General features: G+C 44.2%; 1 protein-coding gene across 2 annotated transcripts in view; it reads left to right on the top strand.

Moving 5' to 3' along the window:
- syne1b (spectrin repeat containing, nuclear envelope 1b) overlaps positions 1-13,283 on the top strand; it is a 394,236-nt gene that overhangs the window by 187,419 nt on the left and 193,534 nt on the right. For both annotated transcript variants that reach the window (XM_056296155.1, XM_056296154.1), the window contains 7 exons: positions 3,113-3,381; positions 5,468-5,633; positions 6,218-6,373; positions 6,551-6,703; positions 6,833-7,015; positions 9,063-9,200; positions 10,128-10,313. In XM_056296155.1, coding sequence (XP_056152130.1) covers positions 3,113-3,381; positions 5,468-5,633; positions 6,218-6,373; positions 6,551-6,703; positions 6,833-7,015; positions 9,063-9,200; positions 10,128-10,313 — 1,251 coding nt within the window. The remainder of the gene's footprint in view (positions 1-3,112; positions 3,382-5,467; positions 5,634-6,217; positions 6,374-6,550; positions 6,704-6,832; positions 7,016-9,062; positions 9,201-10,127; positions 10,314-13,283) is intronic.

Here is a 13,283-nt window from a genome sequence, read left to right as displayed (position 1 = left end):
CACTTTTACTCCACTACGTTTCCTAAATAAAATGTATACTTTTACTCCGATACATTTCCCCTAACCATCTTCGTTACTCGTTACTGCAAAATAAAATCAGAAGAAGTTTGAATTTGTGATGTAATGCCTGTTTGTCGTCAACCGCCAAGCACAAAGAATAAGAAGTCCCGCATGTCCAGGCAATGGCATGTCACATTACTGGTACCATGATGGAAGCACTGCTGCTGCAGACTCTGCTGCTAACCCAACATCTCCAGGACCAAATGACGACCACCCCGACGACCACCCCGGTGAACTCCGTGGTGGTGACGATTGCGAGGATAATGTTACACACCCGTGGCCGTATTTGGAAAAACTTTTTTCGTTTGTTGGAGTTAAAGATTGGTCCTACAGGATGAAGTGCCTGTTATGCCTACCAAAAATGAATCAAATATTGGTCTTCAAAAACTCCCCGTCCAACTTGAAGAAACACGTTGAGGTAGGTTAGATTAATATTAATCCAGTGATGCCACAAGGTCAGTTTCTTTAACGTTAATTAGTTATCATAAGCCTGCTAAGATATCTGGCTAACGTAATAGCCAGGCTAACGTGTGCTAGCTAACTTGTCTGATTAGCCTACATGCAGATGTTTAACTACACCACTGATTTTTCTCCCAGAATTAATGCAACACAAAACTCTTAAAAACATGTCTGTAATGCTGAAATGGTTAATAACGGTTTATGGTGTAGCCTACCTGGCGGAAATATGTTTTGTAGGATGACGTCAGGCTAACTTAGTGGCAGGTTACAGAGGAGTGTTCAGAATTATTCACGTCTTCAAAAGCACCATGCGTTTTGTTAAACTTGAGATTTGGTTCAAATTAATTACCTCAAAACTGAGTGGTTATAGGCTGTTTTTGGCTTAATATTATATATTGTGAATGTAAGCTTACATTATTGATCAAAGTTAAAGTGCTTTTATTGCCACACAACGAGTTGGTGGATTTTTTTTTGGTAGAGTAGCTAGTAACAAACAGGAGACAAACGATAAGTTAACACAAATACAGTACAGGCTAGACAACACCAACTGCAACAGCAATGGATAAGTCCAAGTTAATAGTGTTAGTGACTGGGTGGTAGGGTGGCAGTCCATGATTGTTTATAATTCTTGTTTCTGTGGGGAAGAAGCCATTATTGAAATGAGAAGATTTGGTGGCATCAAAGTTAATAAGTTTAAAAAATGAAACTAGGCTTATGTTTACATCAATGGCAGACTAGAACTAGTTGATGTACATCATTAACTTACTTGCAATTAGGTAAAGATAATGTTAAATAATGGTCATTATTTGGTCATAACTTTTAAATCCTGTAGCTAAAATTGTTTTGCTAAAAAATGTGGTAACACTTTCTATGAACCTTGCATCTATAACGCCCTGTAAGCACTTATAACGCCCTATAAGTGTAGCTATGTCATTGTAAGATTCATTATAACCATGTATACGCCCTCACAACACCTCATAACCACCTTTATGATACATTGTCAATGTAAAACGGATTTATGCATTATAAATATGTCATCATTAAGCACAGGATAGTGCCAAACAACTGGATGGATGCTTGGCCTGTTCAGCAGATCACATGGAGTTGCTGAAGTCCTTTCCAGCACTGTGCAAGCTTTCAGTGAAGCTGAACACCCCCCTACCTGCCTCACCAGCCTGCGAAAGGCTCTTCAGCATTGCAGGACTTGTCTTCAGTCCAAGAAGAGCAAGACTGAATTCTCGCAACTTTCTTCTGAAGATGAACAGGCACCTTTTCAGTTTCAGTTAATGACTCGCCCTCATGCCAGCTGAAGGACAGGTGTAGTTTGTCCATATAACACACAGGGAGGTTGACAGCACTACTGGAGAGAGAGCGAAGTTTAAGAAGTTTAATTTTTAACGTTGAACAAGTTCAAGCCTCTTTCCCCGTGGCCCGGATGTTATGCTTTACTGTAAGGAAGCCACAATAAAAAACAATAAAAATTCTAACAGGTCACTTTTTTTATACTTTTACTTTTACTTCCAATACTTAAGTACATTTAATATCAGAAAATTACTCTTGATACTTAAGCACAGTAAATGTCAGATACTTTAAGACTTTTACTCAAGTAATATTCTAAAAGGTGACTTTAACTTCTACCAAAGTCATTTTTTGGTAAGATACTTGTACTTTTACTCAAGTATCGCTTTCAAGTACTTTATACAACACTGGTTTGGAGACAGCGGCACTGAAAAAAAGACAGGAGGCGGGGCTGGAGGTGGCAGAGTTGAAGATGCTAAGATTTTCACTGGGAGTAACGAAGAAGGACAGGATTAGGAACGACTATATTAGAGGGACCGCTCAGGTTGGACGGTTTTGGAGACAAAGCAAGAGAGGCAAGATTGAGATGGCTTGGACATGTGTGGAGGAGAGATGTTGGGTATATTGGGAGAAGGATGCTGAATATGGAGCTGCCAGGGAAGAGGAGAAGAGGAAGGCCAAAGAGGAGGTTTATGGATGTGGTGAGGGAAGACATGCAGGTGGCTGGTGTGACAGAGGAAGATGCAGAAGACAGGAAGAAATGGAAACGGATGATCCACTGTGGCGCCCCCTAACGGGAGCAGCCAAAAGTAGTAGTAGTAGTAGTAGTAGTAGTAGTAGTAGTAGTAGAGTAAAGGGGGAGGGCTAGTGATGAAAAAACATGAAATCTCAAATGACATAAAATTACCAAAAGTAACAGGATGGCACTGAAGACCCGACTTATAAAAAACAGCTAGGCCACCTCCTCTTCCAGAGGGCCTGGGAATGTGAAAATACGCAAAATCAGGGGGGCTATCCTCAGTCAGGGGAACAGTGTCCCCTGGGGACAGCCATGTCTCGGTAATCCTAAAAAAATACAGATTATTGGAAACAATAAAATCATTGATGGTAAAGGACTTATTACCCAGAGATCTCACATTTAAGAGGCCAAAATTGTTTGGTGTCAATTGCTGGTACTAAGTGCTGTTACAGTGATGATGTGTTGGGTGGGTGTCTTATTCAGATTGTCTGATCTTTTACTGTATCCCCGGTAAACCTCAGCAGACTGTGTTGGTAATCTTCATCTCTTTTGCAGATGGTGAAGCTGAGGTCGGTGTCTGAGGAGCTGCAGGCGCGTTTCTCTGATAGTGCAGTGGAGAAAGCCTCCAAAGCCTCCCTGCAGTCGCTGCTAGAGCAGCAGGACCTGCTGAGCCTGGACCTGGAGAGGGAGCTGTCTTCACTGGCTCTGCTGCGGCAGTATGCTCTCAGCCTGCTGCACGATGTGGAGGTGCCCTCACCCACCGCCGACCAGGAAGAGCTGCCCAGCCTCAAGGAGATCAGAGCCGTACAGGACAAACTGGAAAGGTACCAAGGGGGTGCAGAGGAGGTGCACTTAAACAGGGTGTTAACACAGTGAGGGAGGCTTTGGTTGTGTCTCAAAATGCTCCCTAGTTCAATAGGTAGTGAACTGTCAAGGGAGTCAGAAAATTTTTAGGGTGCCTCAACCTCAAAATTTTCCAGGACACTGGAAGTTCAGCTCCCTAGAAAATTCTCAGAATGCACCACAAAAACAAGTTAGCATCTCGCTCACTAGCCAGGAGTTATGTTACTTATCTCGTTCTGAGTGGAGGTGACGTTATGATCAGTAGAGGGAGAACCCTAATGCAGACACCGACAATGGAATTAAGTAATTTAAAAGGGATTTATTGTAGAAAAAAGGGATTGAGGATGGCTGGCAAGGCAGAAAGTAGAGAGGTGATGACTGATGGCAGGACTGGACTGAGCTGAATGGTGGACGGCAAAGCAAAGCTGAGCAGGACAAACAGACAAGGAAGTGAGTATGGCTGGCTGTGAATAAGCAAGCAGGCAAGACAGACAAACAGGCAGGTAGGCAGGCAGGAGGACCAGAGAGTAGTGATTTTGGAAGCACAAGGAGACACAGTAAATACAGGTAACGCAAACAACACAAGGAATAACTCTGAATAGAAAATTACAGCGCGGCCAAAAACAGTTACCACAGTGGTTGAAACAATGATCTGGTGATGAGTGGATGGAAAACTGGACTAGATACACCGTTGAGTTGATGAGACTGGGCAGGTAAGGTGAATGAGACGCAAATCAGGAGGGGGCCAGAGAGTGCCAGGAAGAGATGCCATGTCCACACCACAGACAGATTGGAGAAAACAGAAGACACTGGGGAAAATGGAAATGCATAGAAACACAAAGGAAACAACTGGAGATACAGTGACAGTACCCCTGTTTGTCAGGGGGATCTCTATGGAAGTCCAGGATGAGGGAGGGGTCCAAGATGAGCTGGCAGGGTATCCAGCTGCCTTCTTCTGGGGTTTTATCCCTCTTAGTCCATCAGGTACTGGTACCCATGGCCTTGGCGGCGTACGTCCACCTGCTGCTGGAGAGAGTAGGCCGGGTGGTCATCAGTGGTATGGGTGGGTGGAGGGGGAACAGCTGAAGGCACAGTGGACTAATAGAAACCAGTTTCAACTGGGAGAAATTAAAGGCGGGATGAATTTTCATGGAGGGAGACAACTTAAGTTTAACAGTGGAGGGATTGATGATACAGTCCATTTCAAAAGGTCCAGTGTAACGGCGTGTTAATTTTCTGGATTCGGTCTGTAACAGGATGTCTTTGGAAGAATGCCAAACAGTTTTTTTTCTCTCAATAATATTTATTGGAAGGAACATTGGGCGTACAAAAAAACCCCCCCAAAAAAACCTACAAATACAATGAAAATGATTGGCCCTCCATATTTTGGTAAGTTCCCCCCCAGCCCCCTCCCATCCAACCCTCACCCATTGCCAATGCAAAAAATAAAAATAAACGTTAATTACAGTAATAATAATTATAAAAAATACAAAATACAAATAAAATAGTTTAGGGAGCTTTTTTGAATTATCAAAATTGTTTCAGTAACTTGATCATGTCGCTGCCTGATCCGAGTCAACCGTAGATGTGAGTCGCACGTGCAGAAGCATGTGCACGGTTGACTTAGATCAAGCAGCGACAGATAGCAGTGTTGGTCAAGGGAGCTAGAGAGTGAAGGAAGAGAGGGAGTGGCAATAGCGAGAACAAACGTCTTTTGAAGGTTTTGAATCACCACAACTATGAAAGGTTCTTCATTATACAGTCATAACTGTGCACAAAAGATTTTAGGCTGATAGGTCCTGTAGTTTGCGAGATTAGCCGCAGACAGTCAGACACACAGAAACACACAGACAACCAACCAAGCACATAACCCTCTCCAGGCTATTCGCCTGGCAGGAATAACAGAAGACATTCTGACCTGACCTGACCCAGTTATTCAGGATCTCCTGTCAAGTACTTTTTTAGTAAAGTCTTTGTCTTATATAAAGCGCTTAATTTGAGCAGGTATGTTTGTCCTGCTCAAATAAAGTATTCTGATTCTGATTCTGATTCTGATTCTTCCATCAGCCTCCTGACCCAGTCTAGGACCAAGCAGGCCCAGGTGGGTCAGGAGCTGAGGGAACGTCAGGAGGTGGAAAAGGACCTGAGTGTGGTGAAAGCCTGGATCCAGCAGACCAGAGACCTCCTCCTCAACTCCAGCCCAGACATCGACGCTTTACTGCAGGAGCTGGAGGTACATAACCAGTGAAACTAGCTTCAGTGTAATACAACATATCAGATAAATTGGTCAGAAAAAGGTGTTTTTGATGTTTTCCTGGTTGCATAATATGGTGGTACTAATTCAACACTGTCAATGCCAATTTTTAATTATTTTAAAAACAAAGCATATTGTTCCATTGTATTGTATACTATTCACATGTTGTTTCAACGGTAACGTTTGATGACAAAGAATGATTAATCAACGCATGCAGTAACACAGCCAACATGCTGATGACTAATCAGCCACAGTGTAGCAGAGATGGTGTATCTGTCCAAACACACGCTGATGCTTTCACATTACAAAGTAACTGCACCTCACCGAGGTGTTGCCAACCTTCAAGAGACATTATACAACAAGATTGCAGAAGAAGGCCAGTGACTTTCCTGTAGTGGTGAGAAGTGGTAATACCAGTTATTTACTGTATTAAAGAGTAACAACACCGTGTAAAAATGGTTCAACTTTGACCAATCTAACCAGACGTACTTATCTGAATAACAGACGTAACGTAACGTGTGTTAATGGAGAGGTCACATGGGTGCTTGGCTCTTTGCGTGCAGGTCGTGCATGGTGATGTCATCACTTACCAACAGAACGTTGACAAAATAGCAGAGCAGCAGCAGAGTAAATACCTGGACCTCTACACCATCCTGCCCTCTGAAATCTCCATGCAGCTGGCAGAGGTCTCACTTGCATTGGGCGCCATTGAAGACCAGGTATGGAAAAAAGTATCTTTGAAGGCTTGGTTTCTGTGTACCTCATTGTGCCGTACAGGGCACTTTCCTCTCGCCATGGCAGGGGTTCAGTTCCCACCAAGGCCACATGGATCTTATAAGGAATGCTGGGTAAAGAGCATTGTATATATAGTATTATATCTGTCATGTCTCGTCCAGGTTCTGTCCAAAGAGCGAGAAATTCAGAAAACCAGAGACATAAAGGAGGAGTACAACTCCAGAATCCACGATGTGTCTGAGAAACTGAAAACCATCTCCAACAGATTTAAGGAAAAATCCTCAGATGTCGACCATGCCAGAGAAGAGGTCAAGGTGGGCTTGCCTAAGTTCAGACACTTCCTACATAACCAACTGAATAGAAATACTTTTGTTTTAGCGTTTCACTGTCAGACCTCATTACATGTACATACATATTCATACATTATCGGTCTTCTTCCTCAGAGCCTGGCCGAGGACTTGGACAGGTGTGGTTGCAGCCTTGCTGAGCTTGATGCTGCCGTTCAGGAATTTGGTCGCAGGAACCCCCTGCTAGCCAAACAGCTCAGTGATGCCATTGGCAAACTGTCAGAGCTCCATCACCACACAACCCGACTGGCAGACTGCAGGAACAACTGGCTTAAAAAGGTTAGAGGTCACGCAGAGCTTCAATTACAGATTATATTTCAAACATTTAAGGCAAAGTTAGCAGTCGTCAACTTAAGGGCTTTGGCGAGGGCTGGGTCAAGTTCATCAGAGATATCAGATTTGGTCTGGTGGCCATCTTGTGTGCACTCATCTCTATTGTTTTGGTTTCTTCCCATTTTGTCAAAAGACTGTAACCAAAAGTTTTCTAAGGACATAGCACAAAATGTTCATACCCAAATGGCTTTTAATGCATGGTTGTTTTCAGGATAAACAGATAATTAGAGCCGAGTAGCACGGAGCTCTAGCCAAAGCGTAGTGTTCACTTCGCCGCCATCACATGACCCCCTGATTCAACTTTCTGTGGTTTTCTTACCTGGATTATTGAGCATGAATAAAGACAGCTTATCATCTTGTTTTAAATGTTCTGAATTGCCGACAGTATGCCATCAGATTTGTTGGAGAATTCTTTTTTCAGACCGCCAGCAGCATTCAGAACATCTCCTGGGCTGACATCATCAGTTACAGCGCTGTGTTCCTTGTTAGCTTCATGCATGGTTGTTTCGTCTGCGTCATCGGCACCTTTGTTTCTGTTTCCAACACTTTGGAACGTGTTCTTCCTGTTTTTGGCATTGTTGAGGTCTGGGGACCAAAAATGACTAAAATGGATAAAATGGGTAGATTAATGGTGATTTGTAGGTGACAGGCATGGGCGCAAATCCATGAATGCTGGGATGGCATCCAGCACTTCACCTGTGCCCCCCCCCCCCGGTCCATAGGGCTAGTGGTTCTGTCAGGAATCAGGAACACTTTTTCATGTACTTGCATACATGAATGAAACATAACATCATTTCCCCAGCCCACAGCAGTGCAACACAAAGACAAAACACATATCCAAAAACTACAGGAACACACATATCCAGACTGCAAAAAAAAAAAAATCACTGGGGTATCCAACTTAAAATTTTGCCAAATCAGTATGTGGATTGACAAGACCATACCGGATAGGTCGAGGCTGCATACCAGATCGGTCAAGGCCCAGGTTAGCAACAGCCGTCATTGGTGCTGTGCCCTCACAGGGTACCGATGTAAACTATAAAATCCACTGTGGTGACCCCTGAGAAATAGGGAATAAGCCAAAAAAAGAAGGTTAATGGTGATTTTGATAGATGTGAATAAATTCACAGTGGAGCTAGGAAAGTCATGGCCTTTCGCTGTATTGCCATAACAGAAGTCTTGTTTTCATTGTTACTTCAAAATTCACTTTTATTCCAGAGGTGAATAAAGTTAATCCTTTCAGATCTCATTTATCTTGTCTCATATATCAGGTTTTTAGCAGTATCATGGTCAAAGCTACAGCACACAGGTTACATTACATGTATCGAAGAAAGTTGAATCAGTTCATCTGGACACAACGTTTATTGACAAGATACGTTTCATCATTATCATCAAAGTGACCTCTTCAGTCTCAACTGACTGCAGGTGTCTCCACCCTTATAAACAATACCGTGGCATAATGACCCAAACCAACGACCGGTTTCATATGCAGATATGGGCGTAGCCATTAACTAGACATTAACAAGGACCTGATCCTTGGGGTGGACCAACTTCTTGTGCAGCGTGGTTTGGGATTTGAAAGCAGCTGAGACGTGGTGTTTGGAAAATACGTGTCTCAACTTTTCCGACACTCCCGCCACATACAGAATCACCACTGGTTTACTCTTAGGCAGCTGTGGTCCTTCTCCTCTCTTCGATCGGCTGGTGCACTGTTTGGGCGTCTTCCTGGCTTTTAAAACGCCCAGTTAGGATAACCACACTTAACCAGGGCCTGTTTAATGTGGGATTTCTCCCCTTCCCCGGCTGCTGTGTCGGTGGGGACGCTGTCAGCTTGGTGGTTCAGCGTCCTGATGACTCCTGGTTTCTCCTAATTCTTGGATTTTCTTACCTGGATTATTGAGCATGCATAAAGATACATTACATGTAATTTGATGTTATATTTTCAATCAAAAGTGAGTCCCCCATATTCTCTGGTGTTGTCTCTCTTATCCAGGCTGTGTGTTATTTGGACGAGTATAATGAGATGCTGGACTTCATTGTGAGGTGGTCTGAGAAAGCCAAGAGCCTGGTGAGGGCAAACATCATCTGGAACTCCACAGTTCTCCTGCAGGAGCAAATCAGGATGTACCAGGTGAGTCAGACATCCAGACGTCTATGTGACAACCATCGCTCACATCAGATGCTCTCTGTTTGTATCTAATCCTGGTGAGTGTTTTATTTTTCAACCAAGGAAATTGTTTAGTATTCCCTTGTTCGTATTAGGTTTTCCATTTTAGTACTATGACCATATTTGTGTGATAACCCTGTAACCCACCAGGGTTATTGCATTGGCCAGTTTTTGGGGTGTTATACAGTTTTACTCATCATCACTGGTGGTCACTCGACGTGAGTGTGACTGTCCTCTCCGTTGGGTTGTTACAATGTTATAATTTCATTTAGCAGACACTTTTATCCAAAGTGATGTACATCTGAGAGTTAATACAACACAAGCAAGGATCTAGTCAGAAGGTGACAACACAAGTAAGTGCCAAAAAATCAGGTTCAAGTCCAATAGGACATAGGTGTCAACAGGCAGTGCACAAAGGCAACGCATAGGGTGCAGAGAAGTGTTTTTTTTTTTAATTCAAAACCATCAGGTGTGGAGGTGTTCGTGAAAGAGCTGGGTCTTTAGCTTCTTAAAGATGGAGAGGGACTCAGTGGATCGAATGGAGTTTGGTATCTCATTCTGCCACCAGGGAACTACAGAAGACAAGAATCTGGCTAGTGATTTAGGGTCCCATTTTGGCAGAAGTGCCAGGCGCCTTTCATTGGCAGTGTGGTGAGCGGGATTGAGTGTAGACCTGAATGAGGGAGTTCAGGTAGGCGGGATCCTCAGTGGAAAGCAGGTTGAACAGAACTTGAATGCACAATAAGGAAGGCAAAACAACTCTCATGGTAAAAGGTATTAGCACCAGTTATCAATCAACGCAGGTATAAAATGTCCACATTGTGACTGGTCGTACATCTCATCAGTATGAGGAACGCTGAGCCCTCCTCTATCTGCATCTGTTACCACCAGGCCGTCCTGAGAGAGTCCCGAGAGCTACATGGAGACTTGGAATCCATGGGTGAGAAGGTGGAGCTCCTATCGGAGGTGCTGCAGGTGGAAGTGATGAGCCAGCAGCTGTGTGAGCTCAGCCGCCACACCGAGGAGCTGCAGCAGAGCATCAAGAGCCGCCTGCAGAGCCTGCAGGACGCCCACAAGGTATTGACACACACTTATATACAACATTAGACATTGATACACACCATTACTCACTGATACATACTGTTACATGCTGATACACACTCATACACACTGGTATAAACTTATAAACGATACACACTGGTACACACTATTGCACCCACATACACACTGGTACACACTGTTAGACAATAATACACACTATCACACACTAGTACACACCGTTAGACAATATGACAGACTGTTACACACTGATACACACTGGTACAAACTAATAAGAGTATACAATACAACAGTGGTGCCAACTGTTGGGGTTTACCCGTAGTCACTCCGGATTTGACCCTTTGCTACGGTGCTATGAGCAAGGTCATAAATGCTACATTTTTTTTCTGGATTTTTTTCCTCCACCAGTTATCTACCAGTATGATGGCAGAGTTTAACTTGGGCATCCAATGAGAAGCCAAAATAGGCGGGACTAATCGCGACCACGAGAGTCCAATAACAGCTGCAACATAAGTGGTCTTTTTCTCTGTAGCAAGAAGAAGAACCTGCGTGAGTTTAGCGAGAAAATTAAATGCAGTGCCAATGGCGATGGCGTCTACCAGGTAGATAACTGCCGGGGGGGGGGGGGGGGAATCCAGCAATACAGATACAGCAATCTTGGCAAAATATTAATTTTAACTGATTCAATTCAATTCAATTCTTAAAAAATCCATATCTTAAAAACTGGTTTAAGCAGGTGGTTTCAATGTTGTGACGGATTGGTGTAGATACTGATCTAGTGTCATATAATAGTCTGTGAGGAATACCCTGTTAAAGTAACTACTGATCTAATGTCATCTGATGGTCTAATGTCATCTAATAGTCTGTGAGGAATACCCTGTGTTAAAGTAAATACTGATCTAATGTCATCTGATAGTCTAGTGTCATCTAATAGTCTGTGGAGAATACCCTGTGTTAAAGTAACTACTGATCATCCAATAGTCTAATGTCATCTAATAGTCTGTGAGGAATACCCTGTGTTAAAGTAAATACTGATCTAGTGTCATCTGATAGTCTGTGAGGAATACCCTATGTTAAAGTAAATACTGATCTAGTGTCATCTAATAGTCTAATGTCATCTAATTCCCTATGTTAAAGTGACGGTTGACCCGACCTAAAAACATGTTAGCTTGTCTATTGCCTTGGAAAAGTGTCTAATGGCATCCAATTTAAAGAAACAGTGCTGTACTTTTCAAAGCCTTGTAATGGAGCAAATATACAGTAATTTAACGTACAGTACTTGATGTAGTAGTTCTAGCCTAATTCACCGACTGTTGTTTGACCCTTTCAAATACACATTTGAAATGAATAATGATAGCAATAAATCAAACACAATACATTTAGAATGGTCTGAGGTACTCTTTTTTCGAGTTCACTTTGCCACCGATGACCATGTTCTGGTTTTTCACCCTTGCTGTTCTGGTTTTCAACATTTCGGTGTTGGCACCTCTGATACAACATGTTCATCTCACTATCACTCTCTAACTGGTCTGTTTTTGACACTACTGACTGAGAGGATGAGGTGACATGAGATGAGATGATGTAGCACACAACCCTTATGCTATGTCTATTGGTGCCATGTATAGGAAAAGACTAGGACGATGGGGCTATGGGTTCATGTGTTTTAAAGTAAATTAAATGTTATAAACACACTAATAGAACTGACTTTTTTTTTGAAATAGCTCATTAGCTTAATGTTGTCACGGGGAGAGCAGGAACAGGACCCAAATACAGACAGCAGAGACAGACTGGGATAAAGCAAGACTTTAATGAAAACAGGGAAGTTGCAAAACTGAAGTGACCGATACAGAAAAACAAAACAAAGTATGCATGAAGCACCGGACCAACGCAAGCTAACATACAAGGTACATGTTTCTCTATAATTTGACAATGAGCCAGGGCAACCAGGGGGAATATATGCTGCTGGGGAGCCAATCAGGGAAATGGGGAACAGGTGAGCAAGGCAGGGCAGGGATAGAAATGGCAAGCCAATCAGGGAATTGGGGACAGGTGAGCCTTGGAAATAAAACATGAAACAAACGCAACCATGACAGGACCCCCCCCAAGGGACGGATTCCAGATGTCCCAAAAGAACAGACCAGGAGCACCAAGCAGGGTGGGCGGAGGGCTTCAGGATCAAGTAATCTGAGAGCGGACGAATGGGGCTCGGGATCTAGGGCGGGTGACCCAAGGGCTGGACCGACAGATGGAACTGATCTGGAGGGCGACCAGGAAGCAGGACTGAAGGCCAGAGCTCTGGCGAACAGGCAGGTGGACGACCCAGAGGCCAGCGACATGGATTGGACAGCCACTCGGGAGGTTGGCGACATGGACAGGACAACTGCTTGGGAGGTCGGTGACATGCTCGGGAGGCCGGCAACATGGACAGAAGAGCCGCTCGAGGAGGCTGGCGACATAGACAGGAAGGACAGCCGCTTGGAAGGTCGTGACGTAGACAGGACCGCCGCTGAGGAGGCTGGCAATGTAAACAGGAGCGCCTGTCGGGAAAACGGTGACGTAGGCAGGACAGCCACTTGGTAAACCAGCGATGTTGACAGGACAGCCGCTCGGGAAACCAATGACGTGGACAGGACAGAAACTCGGGAAACCGGTGATGTGGACCAGACAGCTGCTCAGGAAGCCGGCAGTGTAGACAGGACCGCTGCTCGGAAGGCCAGTGACATAGACAGAACCGCCGCTTGGGAGGCTGGTGATGTAAACAGGACTGCCGCTCGGGAAACTGGCGACATAGGCAGGACAGCCGCTCAGGAAACCGTCAGTGAGGACAGGACAGCTGCTCAGGAAAGAGGACAGCCGCTTGGGAAGCCAGCGATGTGGACAGGACAGCTGCTCCGGAAGCCGGCGGCATGGACAGGACACCGGACAGCTGAGACTCTAGGACGTTGGGCAGCTGAGACTCTGGGAAAACATGAGAGGCCAAAATGACAG

The sequence above is a fragment of the Lampris incognitus genome, chromosome 16 (genome assembly GCF_029633865.1).
Source record: "Lampris incognitus isolate fLamInc1 chromosome 16, fLamInc1.hap2, whole genome shotgun sequence".
Taxonomy (NCBI): Eukaryota; Metazoa; Chordata; class Actinopteri; order Lampriformes; family Lampridae; genus Lampris; species Lampris incognitus.
The sequence above is the reverse complement of the archived record's forward strand: the minus strand, read 5'-3'. Positions and strand labels throughout refer to the sequence as shown.